The sequence below is a fragment of the Megalops cyprinoides genome, chromosome 10 (genome assembly GCF_013368585.1).
Source record: "Megalops cyprinoides isolate fMegCyp1 chromosome 10, fMegCyp1.pri, whole genome shotgun sequence".
NCBI classification, from domain to species: domain Eukaryota; kingdom Metazoa; phylum Chordata; class Actinopteri; order Elopiformes; family Megalopidae; genus Megalops; species Megalops cyprinoides.
The window spans coordinates 10,133,467-10,151,722 of NC_050592.1; the positions used below are offsets into that span (position 1 = coordinate 10,133,467).

The 18,256-nt window shown below is 46.1% G+C and overlaps 1 protein-coding gene and 1 long non-coding RNA gene across 2 annotated transcripts; both read right to left on the reverse strand.

The window, feature by feature from the left end:
- Window positions 1–453: 453 nt before the first annotated feature.
- Window positions 454–2,439, reverse strand: LOC118784019. The gene is made up of 3 exons (XR_005005221.1): window positions 2,251–2,439; window positions 841–950; window positions 454–692 (listed from the first exon to the last, which is right to left on the reverse strand). It is a non-coding gene; the product is annotated as an uncharacterized LOC118784019 (long non-coding RNA).
- A 3,167-nt stretch (window positions 2,440–5,606) lies between these two features.
- Window positions 5,607–17,477, reverse strand: LOC118784432 (potassium/sodium hyperpolarization-activated cyclic nucleotide-gated channel 3-like). The gene is made up of 8 exons (XM_036538666.1): window positions 16,768–17,477; window positions 12,055–12,484; window positions 11,290–11,451; window positions 10,314–10,532; window positions 9,648–9,794; window positions 7,902–8,142; window positions 7,376–7,540; window positions 5,607–7,222 (listed from the first exon to the last, which is right to left on the reverse strand). The coding sequence occupies exons 1-8, from the start codon at window positions 17,367–17,369 to the stop codon at window positions 5,607–5,609; spliced, it is 3,582 nt and encodes a 1,193-aa protein (XP_036394559.1). The 5' UTR covers window positions 17,370–17,477.
- Between the last annotated feature and the right edge of the window lie 779 nt (window positions 17,478–18,256).

The following is an 18,256-nucleotide window of genomic DNA, read 5'->3' on the forward strand; positions in this document are numbered from 1 at the left end:
GTTTTATGTGCACCTTTTCCATAAATGCTGTTGTACTTTGGTACAATTCAATATAGTGTCCTTTTGACTTACGACCAAAATAGATATTCATCTATTTACAAGCCACAGTAACAGGCTGTAATTATAGCCCTATTAATTCTCCTAAATTCAGAGCAGGTTAATCCTCTGTCCCCTCGTCAGCAACCTTCCACCTGCTCTTCACTTGCACAGAACATTTACAGTCATAGACACATTCTCATTTTTTCCTCCAAAATCTCCATTAAAAATAAACATTTCCACAAACCATTACCTTATGACAATAAACACTGCAGTAACCATATATACACTCTGCATTTCCTGGAATAAGTAATCAACCGGTAGGTGTTTCCTGCCACCTAGTGGATAAAGAGTGTACTACCAAAAATGATGTACAAAGAACATTTATTTCTCTCACTTGGTATATTTTAACTGGTGTAATGTGCTTTCAACACAAGTGCTCAAGGCAAAGTAGATCTGCATGCAGAGTTTGTCAGTGATCTGGGAGAGAGCATCGGGCCCTGTGTATGTGGGCTGAAAGTCTCATGGTACATTCTGCAAACACTGCAGCTGCCCCACCACTCTGTCACAACAGGTTGTGTGTGTTAGGAGTCAGAAACCAGGTGACTCTCTTTCCTGTGCTTCCAAAGTGCTTCTGCGTTCTGCAGCCAGGACACCTAGGAAACAAACATAACAACACAGCCATTTACTAATGTCAGAAAAAGAAGAAATGGAGCACAGAAGTAAAATGTATTGTACACACTCACGCAGCGTAAAAACAAAGGGCTGTCATTCTACCCTACACTGTAACAGTGTGCTCCTCACCAGTAGTGAGTTGGTTGTCAGAAGGCTCCTCTGATAATGCGTCAATGTGTGAAGTCTCTCCATCAGCCCCGCAACCTCCTCCCGAAGGTTTGCACACGCCGCCTCATAATCTGAACAGAATAACAGGGAGAATTACCGCTACCAGATACCACCCTCTGATAGCCAATGGCTGCACATGACTGCTTGTACCCCAGCTCTGGCAACAGTGTATTATCAAAGGATGGAGCAAAGCTAACTACAGAGGCAATTTAAGGAGCCTTCACTCCTTTAATTCTGATTTTCAGTATTTAATTTTAACATCCATTTTAATAATTTCAAACTACTAGTAATTGCAGAGTATATTGCGTAACTCAGTGGAATGAAATCTTATATCAGCCACTTGCAATGTACTGGGCCAAGAACAATATTTTCCCTTAGGCAGATCCCCACCCATGTTAATAAGACACTAGCCACCTATACAGTAATACTTTAAGATGACATTGAATTTTTAAAATTAATTTACATTATTTTTGAGTATTGAAGTGAAAAACATAAAAAATAATCCATAAATAATATATGAAACATTGCATTAGTAAGATTAAGTCAAGAAGAATATTGCTTCCAGAAATGTGACTTTAATTCACTTTAAGTATCGCAATTGTTCACTGTAACTCAAACGGTATTTTAATGTAATTTATTATGAAGTAATCCAGGGAGAAGTTTACGAGATTGATCCTCAAATTAGCCGTGGCATTATTTAAACGGAAATGTATGAAGAAACATCTCTAATGGCTACCTCCACCTTACCTGCAATACCCCCTGGGCCCGCCAAATATGGTAATTATTATGCTGTCATTCCATAGATTGGTTCATTAAAATGCCTAGATAGGTAATTGTACACGAAAAACGTTTTGATAGTATGGTTGTAAGCAAAATATTGTTGGAAATAAACCCATGATACACTTGCAAACAAGCAAAACGTTAATACTTTTTATGTATTTAAAAAAGGCACTTGAGGCAAGATGCCTAAAACTCTTGCTACGTATCTCGCGTTTTCCAGCACCACCCCCTTTTTACTGACACGCCCCTAAAATTATGTCGTACTGTCGTATTGAGGGTTTTTTTCCAAAGAGGCTATCCTACTTGCCTAATATACTGACACTTAACTAGCTGCTAGGTATTTCGTAGATAATTAGCTAACTGTCTAGTAAGGCACCCTTGAAATAAAGGGCCAGACAAAATGTGAAGCAGGAGCACACATCTGAAATTTTCTGACTAGCTTGCATATCGAGCACCGTTGCCAGTATAGTCATCTTTTGAGCTATCTATCGATAAAGCTGGCTAACTAACCTTGGTTAGCTAAAAAGCCTAGCTGAAAGGCTAGCAAAACAGCTACTTATCTAATGTTAGCTAGCTGTACCTCCGTCCCACCTTTCATCGCTTTGTCTAATTCGGTTGACATCGCCGTTAAAAACGTCTCTCTCTTTAGGTCACCGTTCCCCTTTCCAGTTCGTCGTTTAACAAGCAGCTTTAGAACTTTGCATAGAAAATACAGTTTCCGATTTCTGGTATATTTTTATCTTGAACTATCTTTCCGGAAACTATCTTCTCTCGTTTACCATTTCGTATCGAAACTTCCAATTCGGCGCCAGATAAGTGATGTCACCAAATACGCGTTGTTAAATTGCCGTAGAATACCAAGTAGAAGCGCATAGTTTTTAAAACGATAAAACTACATAGGGAAGTTTTGAAATAAAACCTACAAGTATAGCCTTGACGGGTTACATAATGTTAGAATTCGACCAAACGTGATCTGAAACTTTTTCTTATTCGTGTATTTGAAATTGCTCTGGTTTGCTTCACAGTGTGTTTTGCCGGCTTTATGGTCTGATTATGCACCTTTTTGAGTGATTGAAGTCGTGGCGCTTTCAGTGGGAAAGAAAACAGTGTATAAAACATTTTGATAAGGAATATTGTATGATATTCCTGTTGAAAATATTGTGGTGGTCGAAAAGGTAACAAAATCACAGTAAACAGTGTGTGAGTGACGCATTCCCATTCGACCTCAGCTAGATAACAAATGAAAAGTAATTCCAGAAACATCACATATCGGGCAGAATGTAATGCCACAGTCTCCAGGGACATCCATTTAATCTGAAATGAAACAGCAGTACAGGACTGATCCAAGTGCTCCCCATCAACCAGCTCAGCCGTGATTACAGACCTGTTCACCTTTTCACCTTGCATGGAGGGACAGAGATTAAGACTGGAGAGGTGGACAGTCGGACAGTGGACTGAGAGATCTGATTGAGGCGAGCTGCAATCCTCTCAGTAACAGGACCGGAAATTACTGTCAAATACACTGCTCCACACAGCCACTGGGATCCTACTAATATACACAACCATACTCCAATTCAATCACATACGCAGAGACATCCACACATGTGCGCACGTGCGCACACACACGCACATACACACAGTGTAGGACCGTCATTAAATTGAACACAAGGACATGAAAGTCAAAACAGTGTTAACACCTTTGAGTGAGCCACCCCTTCATTTACTTGCAGTATGATGCTCAGCAATTGGAATGATATTGTAAAATACTCACACTATCCTTGTATAAAAAAGCAATATAAACAGTACACTTTGGCCTTAACAAGTGCATTGTCCATCTAATGCAAAGTAAAAACTGTGATGCGTCTCTACTTAACAGAAAATCACACTTTCCCCTCTCTGAGCCAGCAGTTTGCCCTATCTACTGTAAGACAAACATGCACTGCTTACAGTGACACATAAAGTAACCAACACTTTGAAAATTAGTCAATGGGATGAATGTATCTACTTGTAGGATTTGTTTGTGTGTCTGTCTGGTTATCTGTCTGTCTAACCTGCTAGCTGCTACTATAGCAGTTGAAAGGTTTGGGGCAAATTAGCTGACTACAATACAATACAATCAAGTTTGTATAGGCTACTAGCTAGCTAAAACAACTGTTTTATAATGAATAGCCTTCAGTTGAACTTTCTTTTGCGTGTATGCATAAAAATCTGCTCCCACAGTCCCAAAACCCTGTCATATTCGATCAGAGAAATTAGTTGTCAGCTCAAGCTTTAGTTGATTAATTACAATGGCCCAGATAGACACAGACAAATCTGTTAAAAACACTTGGAAAATGATAGATACTAAAAGAAATGTCCTGTTAGATGAAGTAACACTTTAACTGGACCTGTGCATGCACATTTCTGTTTTCACGTTCATGACATACTCAAACTTATACCTAATATTTACCAAAATTTCATGTTCAAGCATATCGACCCCCAAAGTATGTTACTGACAGCACGACAACTCAGTTCATTTTTGTGTCTTTATTTCTAATTACCATCTGCAACTTTTACATTCTCTCTGCATCCAACCAGGTGATACCATTAAATGTCTGAAATCAATGGAAAAGCTGTCCAAAGATCACAAACAATTTTAACTCATCTCAAGCAACCAAAACCATGACTGTATTCCAGATTCATAAATTATGTCAAACATAATTCAGCATAGTTTCAGAACTAATATTTTGTGAATACTTTCCCCATGGCGATATGCTCTGTCTACTTGAAATCATCATAGTCACCAATGAAACTGTTTCCTGTTGAAATGTTTACCTGAAAGGAAAACATTTCACCTGACAGGAAAATTGCATTTGTGTGGGTATTAGAAATGAGAGCTACAGGTAATTGATTCCTAACATACATTGGTAAGAAAACACACATACCCTAACAGCTGAACTAGACTCAAATTCTTCTTTATTCTTACTATCATTATCATCATCATAATCATCATCGCTGTCTTTATCGGCAGTTATTTACTCTTTTTTTGCTCAAAAGCTAAAGCTGTGATAACAGATAAAAATAAAACATTTGGTCCTTAAATTTACACAGTCTAGGCAACATGGTAGAGTAGATTAGAAACTAGTTTTATATTGGTACAAGACAGCAAAGGACAGCACTGAACGTGGCACAAGGGGGCAGGAAGAGTGAAAAACAGAAAAAAAAAAAATAGGGGCAAATAAGAATAGAGACACGGAGCAGGTGTAAGAGACAGATAAGGAGAAAATACTAAAAAACCGAAATAGACAAGAAACAAGAGGAGATCAACAGAAAGATCCTAAGACAGGGGGAGACAGACAAAATAAAAGAGATCCAGGTAAATAGATAAACACACATATATACACCGAGTAAGAGAAGCTTGAGATTGGTGATACAAACCTACATACACTGTGAATGATGGAGCAGTATTAAGTGTCACACATAAAACACAATTTAGTTACAGCAATCAGTGAACATGTACCTTAGCGTTTTTAATCTGTCCAAAACTAACACCACACACCTGGGACAACAGACTACATGTGGATTGTTCCTAATTATTATGATAAATATAGTATTTACTACAGTATTGACTTTATTATCATTATTATGGTGACAGATTTTACACTTTGGTGAGGCGCAGGGGTCAAGGGGATTGTGGAACTGGATATCAGGATCTGTCTGTCCCACTCACCGCCTTAAAACATTACCCCTGCACAAGCTACAGTCGTGCATTACTTGTCAGCATCATCGCTGTCCTCGTCATTACCTCTCTCTGCCCATTACCTGTCTGTGCTGTAATGTCTTTCTTGTTCTGTTCCCTCGCTTGCTCCAGCAATCACTGACACACTATGTAGGCTTGGAGTTACTATCGTACTCATCTTCCCCTCCCCAGTTCCCGCTTCAGTTGGATCCCCTGCCCGCGATTCTCCTCACATGTTGGCAGGAAGTTTGTGTCTAAGTGCCTCGGTGTCCTTACCCCTGGTAAGGGTCAGATCTGTGTCTTTGCTGCCCCCTTTTGGAGAGGCAGAAGGGGCCTGCGTTGCAGAGGTGAGCGCGCGGGGCATCTGGGAGCCAGCGACTGCAGGGGAGGAGGGGGTTGGGGTAGGGGGTGTACAGGCGAGAGGGGAGGAAGACGGGGGAGTGGGGGAGAGCTTAGGGCGTGGGGTCTGGGCAAGGGCTGGGGAGGAAGGCGGTGGGGTCGGAACCTTGGAGGAGGGAGGGGAGGAGGGGAGAGAGGGGGGTGTGGGACAGGGTTTGGAGGATGGTGCTTGAGGAAGGGTTGGGGCAGGAGTGGGTGGTGTGGGGGCGGGAGAGGAGGAGGTGGAGGTGGGCTTGGGGCAGGGGGACTGGGTACTGACTGGGCTGGGGGAAGATGAGGGCTGTGCTTGTACTTGGGGGCCTATCTGAGACTGCTGCGGAAATGAGGCTTGAGTTGGCATCTGTGCAGAAGGGGGCAGCTGTTGTGCAGCGGGGACGTTAGTGCTCAACACCCCCACACTGCCCCCTCTTGCCAACTGCCCCGGGGACACCTGGAAAGGGGTAGGGAGTAAGTTGCCCCCAGAGGCCTTGCGGTGCAGAGGTGGACAGGGCTGTACCCCCGCCCAGCCTCTGTGTGGCAGTGTGGGCTGCGAGGCCGACAGAAGCCTTGCCTCCTGGGTCAATCTGCCCAAAGCCGGCAGCGCCTGCGTACTCCCTCCTCCGTGGCGCAACAGCGCCTCCTTGGCCCTCTGCTGGCCAGCTCCGAGACTGCGGGCATCGGGAACTGCTGTTGGGCATTTGTGGAGAGGAGGAGTGGTCGCCCCTCCTGATAACAGAGCGCCACTTGTCGGAGTATCAGTGTGAAGACGAAGACTGTAGTGCAGAGTTCTGCCTGCCTGAAGGGGGGCCGGCATAGAGGCGGGTGTGGGTGGTGTTTTGGCCACGGGTGTAACGCCCCCTACAGCCCCACCCACCCCAGCGGGACCCACTGATGAAGGAGAGGGGGTTGAAGTGATGGAGGTGGGGGCGACCCCCCTGGGTGACAGTCCTCCCACCACCCCAATGAGCGAGCTAACGGACTGGCGAGGGTGCAGGAGTGGGGGCCGGGGGGGCGAGATGGGGCAGGAGGAGGGGGACGGGGAGATGGGGAGGGTTGAGGGCAGAAAGACGGCTGCCCCCAGGGCATGCTGCTGCTGCAGCTGCTGCAGTTGCTGCTGCTGCTGTTGCTGCTGGTGCATCAGGGCAATGGCCACGTTGGTGGTGGCCGCTGCCGTCTGCAAGGGAGCGTGGACGAGGGGCGCCCAAATCACCGGGCGCGGCCTGGGGGAGATGGTCCCCCCGCTTCCGGCGACCCCTGCTTTTCCGGCCCCCGGAGCTCCGCCGTCCTGGGCCGGCATGCTGTCGTGTTTGACGATCTGCTGCACGAGGATGCTGTCGCACGAGCCCAGGCCCACGCCACCCCCTGCTCCGCCACCCCGGCTGCCACCCCCTCCGCCCCTTCCCATGCTGCTCCCCGCCACAGACCCCCCCTGGGAGGTCTTCCGCAGGAGGATGGAGTTCTTCTTACCTGAGAGAGAGAGAGACAGATTGAGAGATTGAGATAGAGAGAGAGGGAGAAAGGAGGGGGAGAGAGAGAGAGGATGTAATAAGGACTTGCTTTATTGTGCACCATGTTAGGGATCTGGTATAGCTGTATAATGAAACCAGCTCTGTGAATTACCGATGCGGTCCAGTCGGTCCACAGCCACGGTCTCGAAGGCCCGCCTCATCATGGGGTGCTCCTCCAGGACCTCGTTGAAGCTGTCCACCGACAGCGAGTACAGGCGGCAGTAGGTGTCGGCCCGGACGCTGGCCGTGCGCCGTCCGCGTGTCAACAGGCAAATCTCTGTGAGGGGATGAAGAGAGGAAGAGGGTGAGAGGTTGGGTGAGAAAAGGGAGATGAGAGGGGGAGGAGGAGAGGAGGTAGTAAGAAACAGAAACGGGTGGAGGAAAGGAGAGGTGTAAGGACATTGGAACCCATGTTGTGAAAAAGAAAAAAATGTGACATTAGGGCAAGTAGCAGTCAAAGAAGTAGGAAGGCTTAAAAAAACAATCGAGAAAAAGTAGGAGGAAGGGGAAAAGTTATGCAGGTAGAGGAAGGATTCCAGCTGGAACATTCAAGGACATGAAACATACAGTACACTGACTCTCACTGAAACTTCAACACTTCTAACGTTGCTCAGTCCCACCCCCGTCTTTGCGCTCACCGCCAAAGTAGGATCCATCGCTGAGCTTGGTCTCCTTGTTGCCGCGGGTGAGCACGCTGACCCTGCCGTGCTGGATGAAGTACATCTTGCGGCCCACTGTGCCCTCGCGGATGATGAAGTCGGCCGGCTGGAACACCTCGAAGCGCAGCTTGGTCAGCACTGCCGTCACGAAGTTGGGGTCCGCGTTGGCGAACAGCGGCATGTTGGCCACCAGGCTGCGGCAGTTGAAGCTGACGATCTCCTGATGGGAAGGGGGAACACACAGACCCGTTTAGAGGGACGAGAGAACATGGCAAGGAGACTGAGGGGATTTCATGCAACATTGGTGAAGACTGGCCTTTTTTTCAGAAAAAATGCAAAACAGCACAAAAGAACATGGCATAAATAAGGCAGTATATATCCATAAGGCAGTATAAAAATTAATGCAACATGCGTACAAAAGGAGAAATCCCCCATGTTTGATACTCAATCCTTAATGCATGTCAGTGCATGCTTGTCTTCTTGTCAAGACACCAACAATCTGCTGTCCCTCACCCGATTGCAATACTGCCCCCAAGACTGCCTGCAGGTGTTAAGGTCGGCCCATGCTAGCAAAAGCTGTACTTGCAAGAATGTCAGTTGATTGTGGTATCGGTGGGATGGATTTTACACAAACCAGGCCAGCAATTGAGCTTGCAAGCTAAACATTTTGCATGTCCACTGTGTAAATTAATGACATTTAGGATATACATTCCCGTATGTTCTCTTTTGCTGTAGAAAAAAATAATAAATGCGGGGTTGCCTTCAAAGCGGACTCCAGTCTCCTTGTAGATAATATGGACAATGCACGTGCAATGTTGAGCACTGTAGTCACAGACTTTAAGTGCAGCACGAACTGTTTCAGACAGCATTGTGTGACTCATGCTGCTGAACTACAAATGACCTTTTACACTCAGCTGGTGCACTTTGGATCTGTCAATTGAAAATGTATGCAATGCAAAACAGTTTAAAAGTTTAGTCTTAGGACTTACTACGTTAGAAATCACGAGTCCTTTATTGTCTAAATTTGCTTTTCTACAGCAAACAGTAATATTAACAAATTGCCATTTTGAAGGAAAACGCAAAACAGCACCAAATTTATGAAGGGCTAAACCGAGAGAACCAAAAAAACAACGAAAAATAACTTCGCACGTCTAACCAACCTCTCGGACTTGCCTCAAACGTGATCCACTGACGCTAACACTGAAAGACACTGCAAGGAAGAGAATGGGGGAGGAGGGAGAAAATGGGGATGGTAAAGTGAAAGACACGCTGAAGAAGAAGAGAAACGCTCAGAAAAAGGGGAGGCTGTTGTCCATGAGAGCGGAGCATTGGAAGTGTGGCCTCTCATGAGGAAAAGGAGGGAGAGAGAGAGAGAGAGAGAGAAAGAGAGAGCCAAGGGGGAGATGGGAGAGTGCCGTAGGAAGCAGAAGCTGGATGTAGAGGGAGCACACACTGGTGCAGTGAGAGAGGGGGGAGACGGCGTCATGCCGACAGCATGCTCTCAATTTGAGGGACATCTTTGCAAGATAGACCCTGACTGAACTCTTATGGAGACCGTCCGAGTTCAGTGTCATGAAACAAACGGCATCTATTCTGTCATGACAGTGAAAATGACTGTGGTGAGAGATGAGAGCAAGATCCCAAAAAGCAACAGTCCGTAATGAAACGCTGCAGGTGAAACAGTTAACAACGGACACAGACAGATGGACAGACGGACAGACATACCTCCTTGAGCGGTTCGCTTAGCTCTCCCAGTATATTTTCCTCGTCGAACATCTTGCCCTGGTACCGATGCTCGTAGTACTCATGGATCTTCTGACGCACGTCCGCTGGCAGCTTGTGGAAGGACATGTACTGTTCCACCTGTTTATACTGGGGCACAGCATTGCATACTGATTACAGCTCACTGCCTCGGTTCATCGGCATGGAGGGAAATCAAACAGAAATTCACATCTCTCGTCAAAGACGCTGAAAAGAGCGCGGCTGGCAGAAACCATTAGGTTAATCCGCATCAGATACAAAAAAGGGACACAAACAGAATTGTGTTTTCAAAGACATTTCAGCTCCAGCACCACATTAAAAGCCTCTTGATTTGCCTTTGTAATTGAAATAAGTGACTTTAGAACGTTGCGTTTGTGTTAATTGTGTCACTTGGAGTTTGTTTTGAGTTCTAAATCTATTCATTTAAAATTGATCCAGTCCTAAGTTTGACTATTACAAATACCGGACATATTACCAGAATGTGAAAGTATTATTTTATTGATTTATTACTGTCGATGACTGGTCAAAATGTGTATATGTGCACATTGATTATTAGGGTCTAGTTCTTGACCAGTGGGAAATCAAATACGACGATTGATTGATTGATTGATGCTGGGAGGTGGGAGGTACCTTCTCCTGGTACTGGCGACGGGAGGAGTCCAGGGACTGGATGAGGGCGGTGGCGTGGCCGATGAACATGGCGTAGCAGGTGGCGCCCACGATCATGCTGAGCATGGTCAGCCACACGTCCGTCATGCCCTCGGGTGCCTGGGCGCCATACCCGATGCACAGCATGTGGCTCATGGCCTTGAACAGGGCATAGGAGTACTGAATGCCCCATGTGTCGTTCTGAGTTAGAGTAGAGGGAGCAAGAGGCCGGGGTTACCTGAGTTCACGTCACGCTAAACACTTTACACTTTACATCTAGTTTTAGGGAAAAGTGAGGAAGACAAAGTTCTGAGTGATTAAAAGCATCCTTGTTTTTTTTTTTTTTTTTTGCGTTCAGTTGGGTTTCTCATTTCACGACGTAATACATTTCAATGTTTGTCCCGTTCTATTTGCAATTATTGGAGCCAATTATAGCCTGGATCAGGTCTAAATGGTCCAGATGGAAAGTGCCTCTCTCTGGGGGAACTCTGAGCATCAGCTGTGTGGCAACGGTTGCTGTGGCAACAGGGTAGGAAACCCTGCTGTGCCGTGAGTCAGCGATTCACAGAAATACAGAATGGGGAGGCTGGGGGGGAGGAGCAAGGGGGGGGGGGGGGGTCAGCACGTCTGGATTTCAATGAGATCAATCTGTACTTTAATTAGGCTACATAAACTTGTTCTTTGTCGACATGCAGTGACATGTTCTAATCAAACCACACTACAGAGACCTGCCCAGTACAAATAGTGCACACACTGTACATAAACTCTGTACAAACTCTTATATACACAGACTATGCACACATGCTCTTGTAAGCCTGCACATAGAGTGCTAACAATGTACACACCTTACAAACTCACACAACACACACATATTCAATATGAACTCACATATTGTGCCCTGCAAGCACGTGCACAAACACACACACACACACACACACAAACACACACTCCTCCTCACCACCATGTTGTTCTTGGACACCCAGCAGTCAGAGGGAAATTCCTGCAGCATGGGCACCAGGAACTGCAGGCAGCCGTCCCAGTGACAGAGCAGCAGCATCATGCCTATCAGGTTCACGATGCGCACCATGGCGCTCGCCAGGTCGTAGGTCATGTGGAAGATCTGACAGCAGAGAACGGGTCAGATCAATGGGGTCAATGCGGTAATTCACACCCTGCACTTACTCTGTCCCTCTACTTCCCCAGCCTCATTTTTCATGCTACCCCTCATTCCTCCCTTCTCTAGCATTCACCTTTCCAATTAGCAAACCCCTTTCTCTCCTCTCTCCAGTCAGACCTCCCCTTTCTCTCCCCTCCCCAATCAGACCTCCCCTTTCTCTCCCCTCCCCAATCAGCTCTCACCTCTGATGTCTCCAGTAAGCTCTCCCCTTTTTTCTCCCTTCCCCAATCAGATCTCCCCTTTCTTCCCCTTCCCACTCCCCCAATCCACTCTCCCCTTTCTCCCCCCAATCCACTCTCCCCTTTCTCTCCCCTCCCTAAGCAGCTCTGCCCTTTCCATCCCTTCTCCAATTAATTCTCCCCTTTCTCTCCCCGGTGAACTCTCCAGTAAGCTCTCCACCTTCTCTCCCCTGTCCAATCAGCTCTCACCCCTCTTAGTCCTCTCTCCCACATTTTATCTTCCCTCCACTGCCCCTGCGCCTCACCTCCCTCCCCTCCAACTCTCACCCCCTCTCTCTTCCCCAAACTGCTCCCCTGGCCCCCTCACCTCTTCCCATTGGTGGATGTAGCGGATGAGCCTGGAAAGACGCAGCAGTCGTAAGAGGCTGAGGATCTTGGTGAAGCGGACGATGCGCAGGGCGCGGGCCGTGCGATACACCTCCGAGTCTATCCGGGCCTCCAGGTCCACCATCAGGAAGATGTAATCCACGGGTATGGAGGAGACAAAGTCCACCAGGAACCAGCTCTTCAGGTAGCGCTGGCGGATGGCGCGGGGGTCCAGCAGGATCTCCGTGCTGTCCTCCTTCACGATCCCCGTGCGGAAGTTGAGCACCAGGTCCACCAGGAACAGGGTGTCGGACACCACGTTGAAGATGATCCAGGGGAGCGTGTTCTCGTTCTCGAAGAAGGTGATGCCGACCGGCAGGATGATCAGGTTGCCCATCATCAGCAGAAGCATCAGAAGATCCCAGTAGAACCTGGGGTGGAGCAAGGGGGAGGAGTTGGGGGTGGGGCCAGGTAAAAGGGGAGGGACAAGTGAGAAAGTGGATTGGATACACTTGACTGTCACCTCCCGTGAGAGGTTTTTGTCACAATAGTCTAACACTGCGAAAAGACCTTGAGATGTACAGACATTTTAATATACTGCATTGATGGGCATATTATTTATGCACCCTTGCAGGGTATGCAAAACTGCCCTATTGTATAAATATTATGACGAAGACTTCCGCTTAACAAATTAATATTGAAAAATGCTGCTGGACCTTGAGTGTTGCTGGGGGAGATTTTATCCACTCCACTGAGCCCAGCAGATAACGATACAGTGGGTGAATATAAAGTATCTCTGTCTGATATGCAAGAGGGATTCTTTTACCTATACAGATTATGGAAACTGTTTTAAAAAAAAAAAAAAAAAAAAAGATAGTGGATAAAATGGGATCAGCATGGTGGTAGTGAACTGGTATTAAAACACAGAAAAGGATTAATGCATACATACAGTAATATACCATACACTGACACCATGATGACAGGGTGCCTGATATTAAATAACATACAAGCAAAAACCCTTCTGCAACTTTCACACGTAACTGGGATTAGGACTGTGGTTACATGACGGATAAAATATTGCCATACTTTATATTAGATCTATGCTGAGAAAAAAAATAAACATAAGACGATTGACTACTTTTAAGGTCTACGCTCAGCCAAAGATTAAATGCTGCATTGTTAGATATATTGCCACAATGAAAGCTGCTTAGAATGTCAGAATGCATTGCACACCACAGTATACAAACAGATATGATATCACCATTTATTATGACATTTATTATGACATTTCTTATGATAGCCTACAGCTTTGGAAAGTGGTTAATTATAGAATCCATACTTTTCAGATGAGGTGGTCTAAAAACATTGCTTGAAGACCTGCAGAAACAGATTATGCATATCACTTGCCATAAAGGAGGACTGATTTATCTGTACAATTTTACCTAATATGCACTGTGCTTCACAAATGCCCAAGCTGGCTCTCACAAAAAAATGAAAATAACACACATCCATGAAGGGCAGTGGAAACCCTCAGGGAATCCTATAGTAAGCTGTCCTGTTTAATAACACATTTTTGCAAGAGTGTCTTACAAAACACACAGAATTATCTAAGGCAAATGCATAACCAAACTTACCCTTCACTGCCTTTGTTTCCATAAGAGATACTAGAGTCGACTCTGGAGATTCGATATGGAAAAACACTGTGACAGGCTCAATGGAAACAAGTATAATTTGTATGTAACGCTAAGGAAATCAAATTCCTAAATTCTCTCACCAACAGAAGATCAGCAGAGTCAATTGTATGTGGAACACAGAATACATACACTCTGTTTGAACATATATCTATAAGTTCCAGTGAAATTGTGCATTTTTTAAATTGAATTGTACTATTTCAGCTGGTGACAAATATTTTCAAATATAACACTGACACTGAAATCCCTAGAAAATACCGAATGCAAAACGGCTGATGTACAGTGTATTGATCAGGATTTAGAACCTTTTTTGACTTGGTGAAATTTTTCCCATTAGCTTCTGTCACTTAGAATTGATTTGACATTATCAAAGTACTACTGACTCTACAGCCCAACTTCACAGCACATCTTCACAGTACAAATTCACTGCAGAGACAGGGGTGGCATCACGAGTAAGCCAAAGACACAATCAAACAACAAAACTTTGGAAACCAAGAGAGGACAAAGTGACGCTATGTTGGTCTGCCTAGTACATCGATGCATAGTATGGGACACTGCTCAGTCTGGAAAGAATAGGCCTATTTCAGTCTGGTATATTATGTTTAGCCGTAGGGTGTTTACACGGGACAGCATGAGCCATGGTCCAAGGACGACAGCAAAATTTCCTCTTTCATTTTTTCCTTCCTGACCTTTCCCAGATATGTGTATTCCTGGCAGGACAATAAGCTATTACACAACCTATGCTAAGTACAAGCACAGAGTGCAGACAACTAAATAAATCAGCAAGATCCTTTAGAGACAGAGGGATCTTCATACATGACGTTAGCGGGGCAGGCTAACATAATGCAGGATCCACCACCAATCCCCAAGGGGAAGCCTGTTTTGTTTTTGTGACATCATTTTGTAATGTATCAGTTTGTTTGACTCCTTTCATTTAGTCTGAAAGCCAGCTCACATCTACTGTGCATAAAATTATCCTGGTGCGCTAACTAACTATTGCCCTCTACCCTACTACACAATACATTATTGAACAGAGCTGCACATAATGGCATACTCCTTTGTGGCATAGCATATTCCCCTTCGCTGTTGTATATAGTGCTCTACATTATATAACATGTTATTATTTTACTGCATTGCAGCACTAAATATATATATATATAGGAAGTCATTTTTTCCTCTCTGTGCAATTTGACCTAACCATGTCAGGCCTTTAGCCACTTTGCACCTGACCTCCCAAACACCCTCCCTGGATATTAACCGGCACTTATGCTAATTGAACCCTATTAATATATGTCCATCACCTGAAACCTAACCTCTGGGAGAAAACCTGCTCGCTGTATTACCCTGATATGGAGAGAATGGGAGCATGCATCCAGTCGTGAGCTAATGAGCATTTGCACATAACATTTTATCATCAGATGCACAGAAAAGAATTACTGATGTTATGCAGCAATGCCTGATTTCTTTTTACCTTGAAAAAAATGTTTTATCGTAACACCAGTCTCCCCCCTGTTCATCTCAGACGCATATTATAATCAAAACTTTGAAATACAAATAAAAACAGAAGGCCAGAATTTTTTCATCTAAAACTGTGAGATTTCTAGCATCATTAATTATTTCTGGCACTGCCCATTATATATTTTCCCAATTAGTACACTGTGCATAATCTCTTCATAATCAATGGTATCTAAGGCTGAGTACTCAGCATAATTTACATACCACGCAGCCATATAATAATACCAAGAAATACAGAAAGAGCAATGCAACTCTCCAACACCTTTTCTCTCTCACTCTCCCTCTCCTTTACTGGTAATGAATGTCACGAGAAAAGCAGGTAAGACTTGGGTGCACAGCCAGCCATTTTGATCTGTCCTTGTCAACCACAGAATGTGATTAACGGCATGTACGTCATTAAATGAACTTACACTGACACATGAGGCTGCATACGTGAGTTAGACTAGCTCTCAGGCAAAGGACAATAACACTGGGACCCTCAACAATTCAGCTACATCTCAGATCCATCAGTTTTGGGGATTGTGAACAAGGACATCAAAATATTTGGAAGACCACACTGTCCATGTTACTGCAGACAATCCACTGTCCAGGTGCTGATAAACCCCACACTCTCTGCTTTTGATATTGGGTCAAAATTTTAGGACAGCCCCTATTATAGCCATGTGTTCAGCAGATGATCGGAGATTATTGCAGTTTTCATCAGATGTGATCCAGGGGACACGATGACGAGGAAAACAAAAAAACATTTTTGAGGATTTCTTTCATGGTGTTTAAAGGCATTACCCTCAGGGGGAGGCCAGCTGCATGTGTCTGTGGATGGCGTGATTTACATTTGTTTTGCATTGAAAATGCTTCAGGGAGAGCAGTGAGCCACCAAGAGGGGGCATTTCATTTTACTAAATAATTTCCATATCCACACGCACCTTTGCTCGGGTGAGCCCGAAAGCATTAAATTGAAAATCGACTTTTAAATTTTTTTTTAACTAATGCGGCATACTGTGAATCAGCAGGGCAACAACCAAGTTTTAGTTACAAAGTGGGAAAACAGTGGAAAAGTATTAATCCAGAGGATCTCGCCCAATGCCTTGACTCTAATCTCATAAGCTCTCCGCATGCTGTCTCCATAGCTCTGTCTCAACGCTCTACCCAAACTCCCCAAAATGAACAACCCCTGGTCTCTTTATGACCTCTGTCCTCCATGGTTCTCTCAGGTGTTTCACAATTCTACCTGACGCACGCTTGACCTTTCAGCCGCATCTGGCTTCATCCATATTTCCCCATCTTTGACTTTTACTCACATCCATCTCCTCCAATACCCTCCATCTCCAGGGAGCCATGCCCTCCTCCCATGTCTGTCTGTCACTCCCCTCCATGTCTCAATTCTCACTTGCTAATTATAGTTTTCACAAGTACTTCACTTGCACGTGTTCTGAACCCCCCCCCCCCCCCCCCCCAGCCCACCGCATCTCTCTGCTTCCCTCTAACCTGCGTCTGCCCCCCCCCAGTACCTGAAGTCGCTGTAGGGATGGATGATCCAGACTCCTGCCGATTTCAGCCTCTCCTGCTCCATGGCGACGGCCTTGTGGCTGCCGAACATGCGCAGGGAGAACTTGTTCACCCCGGGCTGCAGCATGGCGCCGAACTGCCTCTGGATGAAGGTGGACTGGTTGGAGTAGCTGTAGTCCTCCCCGTCCAGCATGGCGTCGGGGGTGCCGGCGGCGTTGGTGTTGCAGGCCGTGGTGGTGGTGGTGGTGGTCTCGGGTCCCGTGGCCACGATGACGACGCCCGTCCCCGTGGAGGAGGTGGAGGCCAGGGCGGCGCGGGACGAGGCGAAGCCCACGGAGCGCTGCGAGGAGGGCGCGGGGGGCGGGGGCAGGGGCACCGGGGTGGTCGGGGTGCCCGCCGTTCGGAAAGGGAGGCCGTCTTGCTTGGAGCTCAAGATGGAGAGGCGTCTCCTGCCACCATCCGCACGCTCCCCTTCCAGCGAGGCCTGGGACAGGCGGTACCCCGGGGAGGGGAGGCTTCCCTTACTGCGCCGCTTGGAATCGCCGTTTCGGGTGGGGCGACCCTCACCGCCCGTTGACCCCACGCCACCCCCAGCCCCATCCATCCTGAACTAAAGGAGAGGCTAAGCAACAGTACAGAGAGGGATGGATCTAACTTGTTACTCTCCCCTAGCAATCTGCCAGAAAATGACAGATAACGATGCTAGGCATAATCCATCGTTTTGTTTAGCCAAACGGAAAATATTACTACGAGTCTCAAACGTAAACCTGACGTTATTGAACCCGACGAGCGGTAGTTTTTTTATTCAAAAAATAGAGAGATCGCAGCTCACACCCCCGCCCTCCACTGCTCTCCAACGCGTCCATCCTTCTCTCCTTATTGCCCTTGGAGCTTGCCAATTAAGTCTGCAAATATATCTTCCACTCCCCCCAAAAAATGACGATCTCTTCTCTTTTTTTACCCCTTGCTCGTTTGTCTTCAGCGTGATCTCTCCATCATTCCTCCTTCCCCTTGTCCTTGGAGCGCCACTCGCCGCCGGAGGCCCACCCTCTCCTCTCCCCAACAGCCCTCAGCGCTCCGACGCCGGGCATGTTGGCTTTGAATTCCCGGTACCTCAGATAGAGACGCACGCAGCTCTTGCACCGCACGTTCAATCCACTATCCTCCCGCGGTTGTAAACGATGATTTCTGTTCTTACTCCTCTCACAGGTATTATGTAAGTGTTAATTTTTGACGGCGGGTGATGTAGTAGCTTTCGATATATTAATCTACGAATGACAAGGACACTTGATCGGTGTCAGAAAAGATAGGTCGTCTATAACACGCAGACACACGGAGATGCACAGACTCACGCTGACTCACACGCACGCTGATTCATACTGACACACGCTCACAAACACACACGGAGAGGCACAAGCAGGCAGACAGACTCAGAAGTCAAATGATTACCGTCACAAACGGATGCGCCCCCGAACTCACAGACGCTGACAG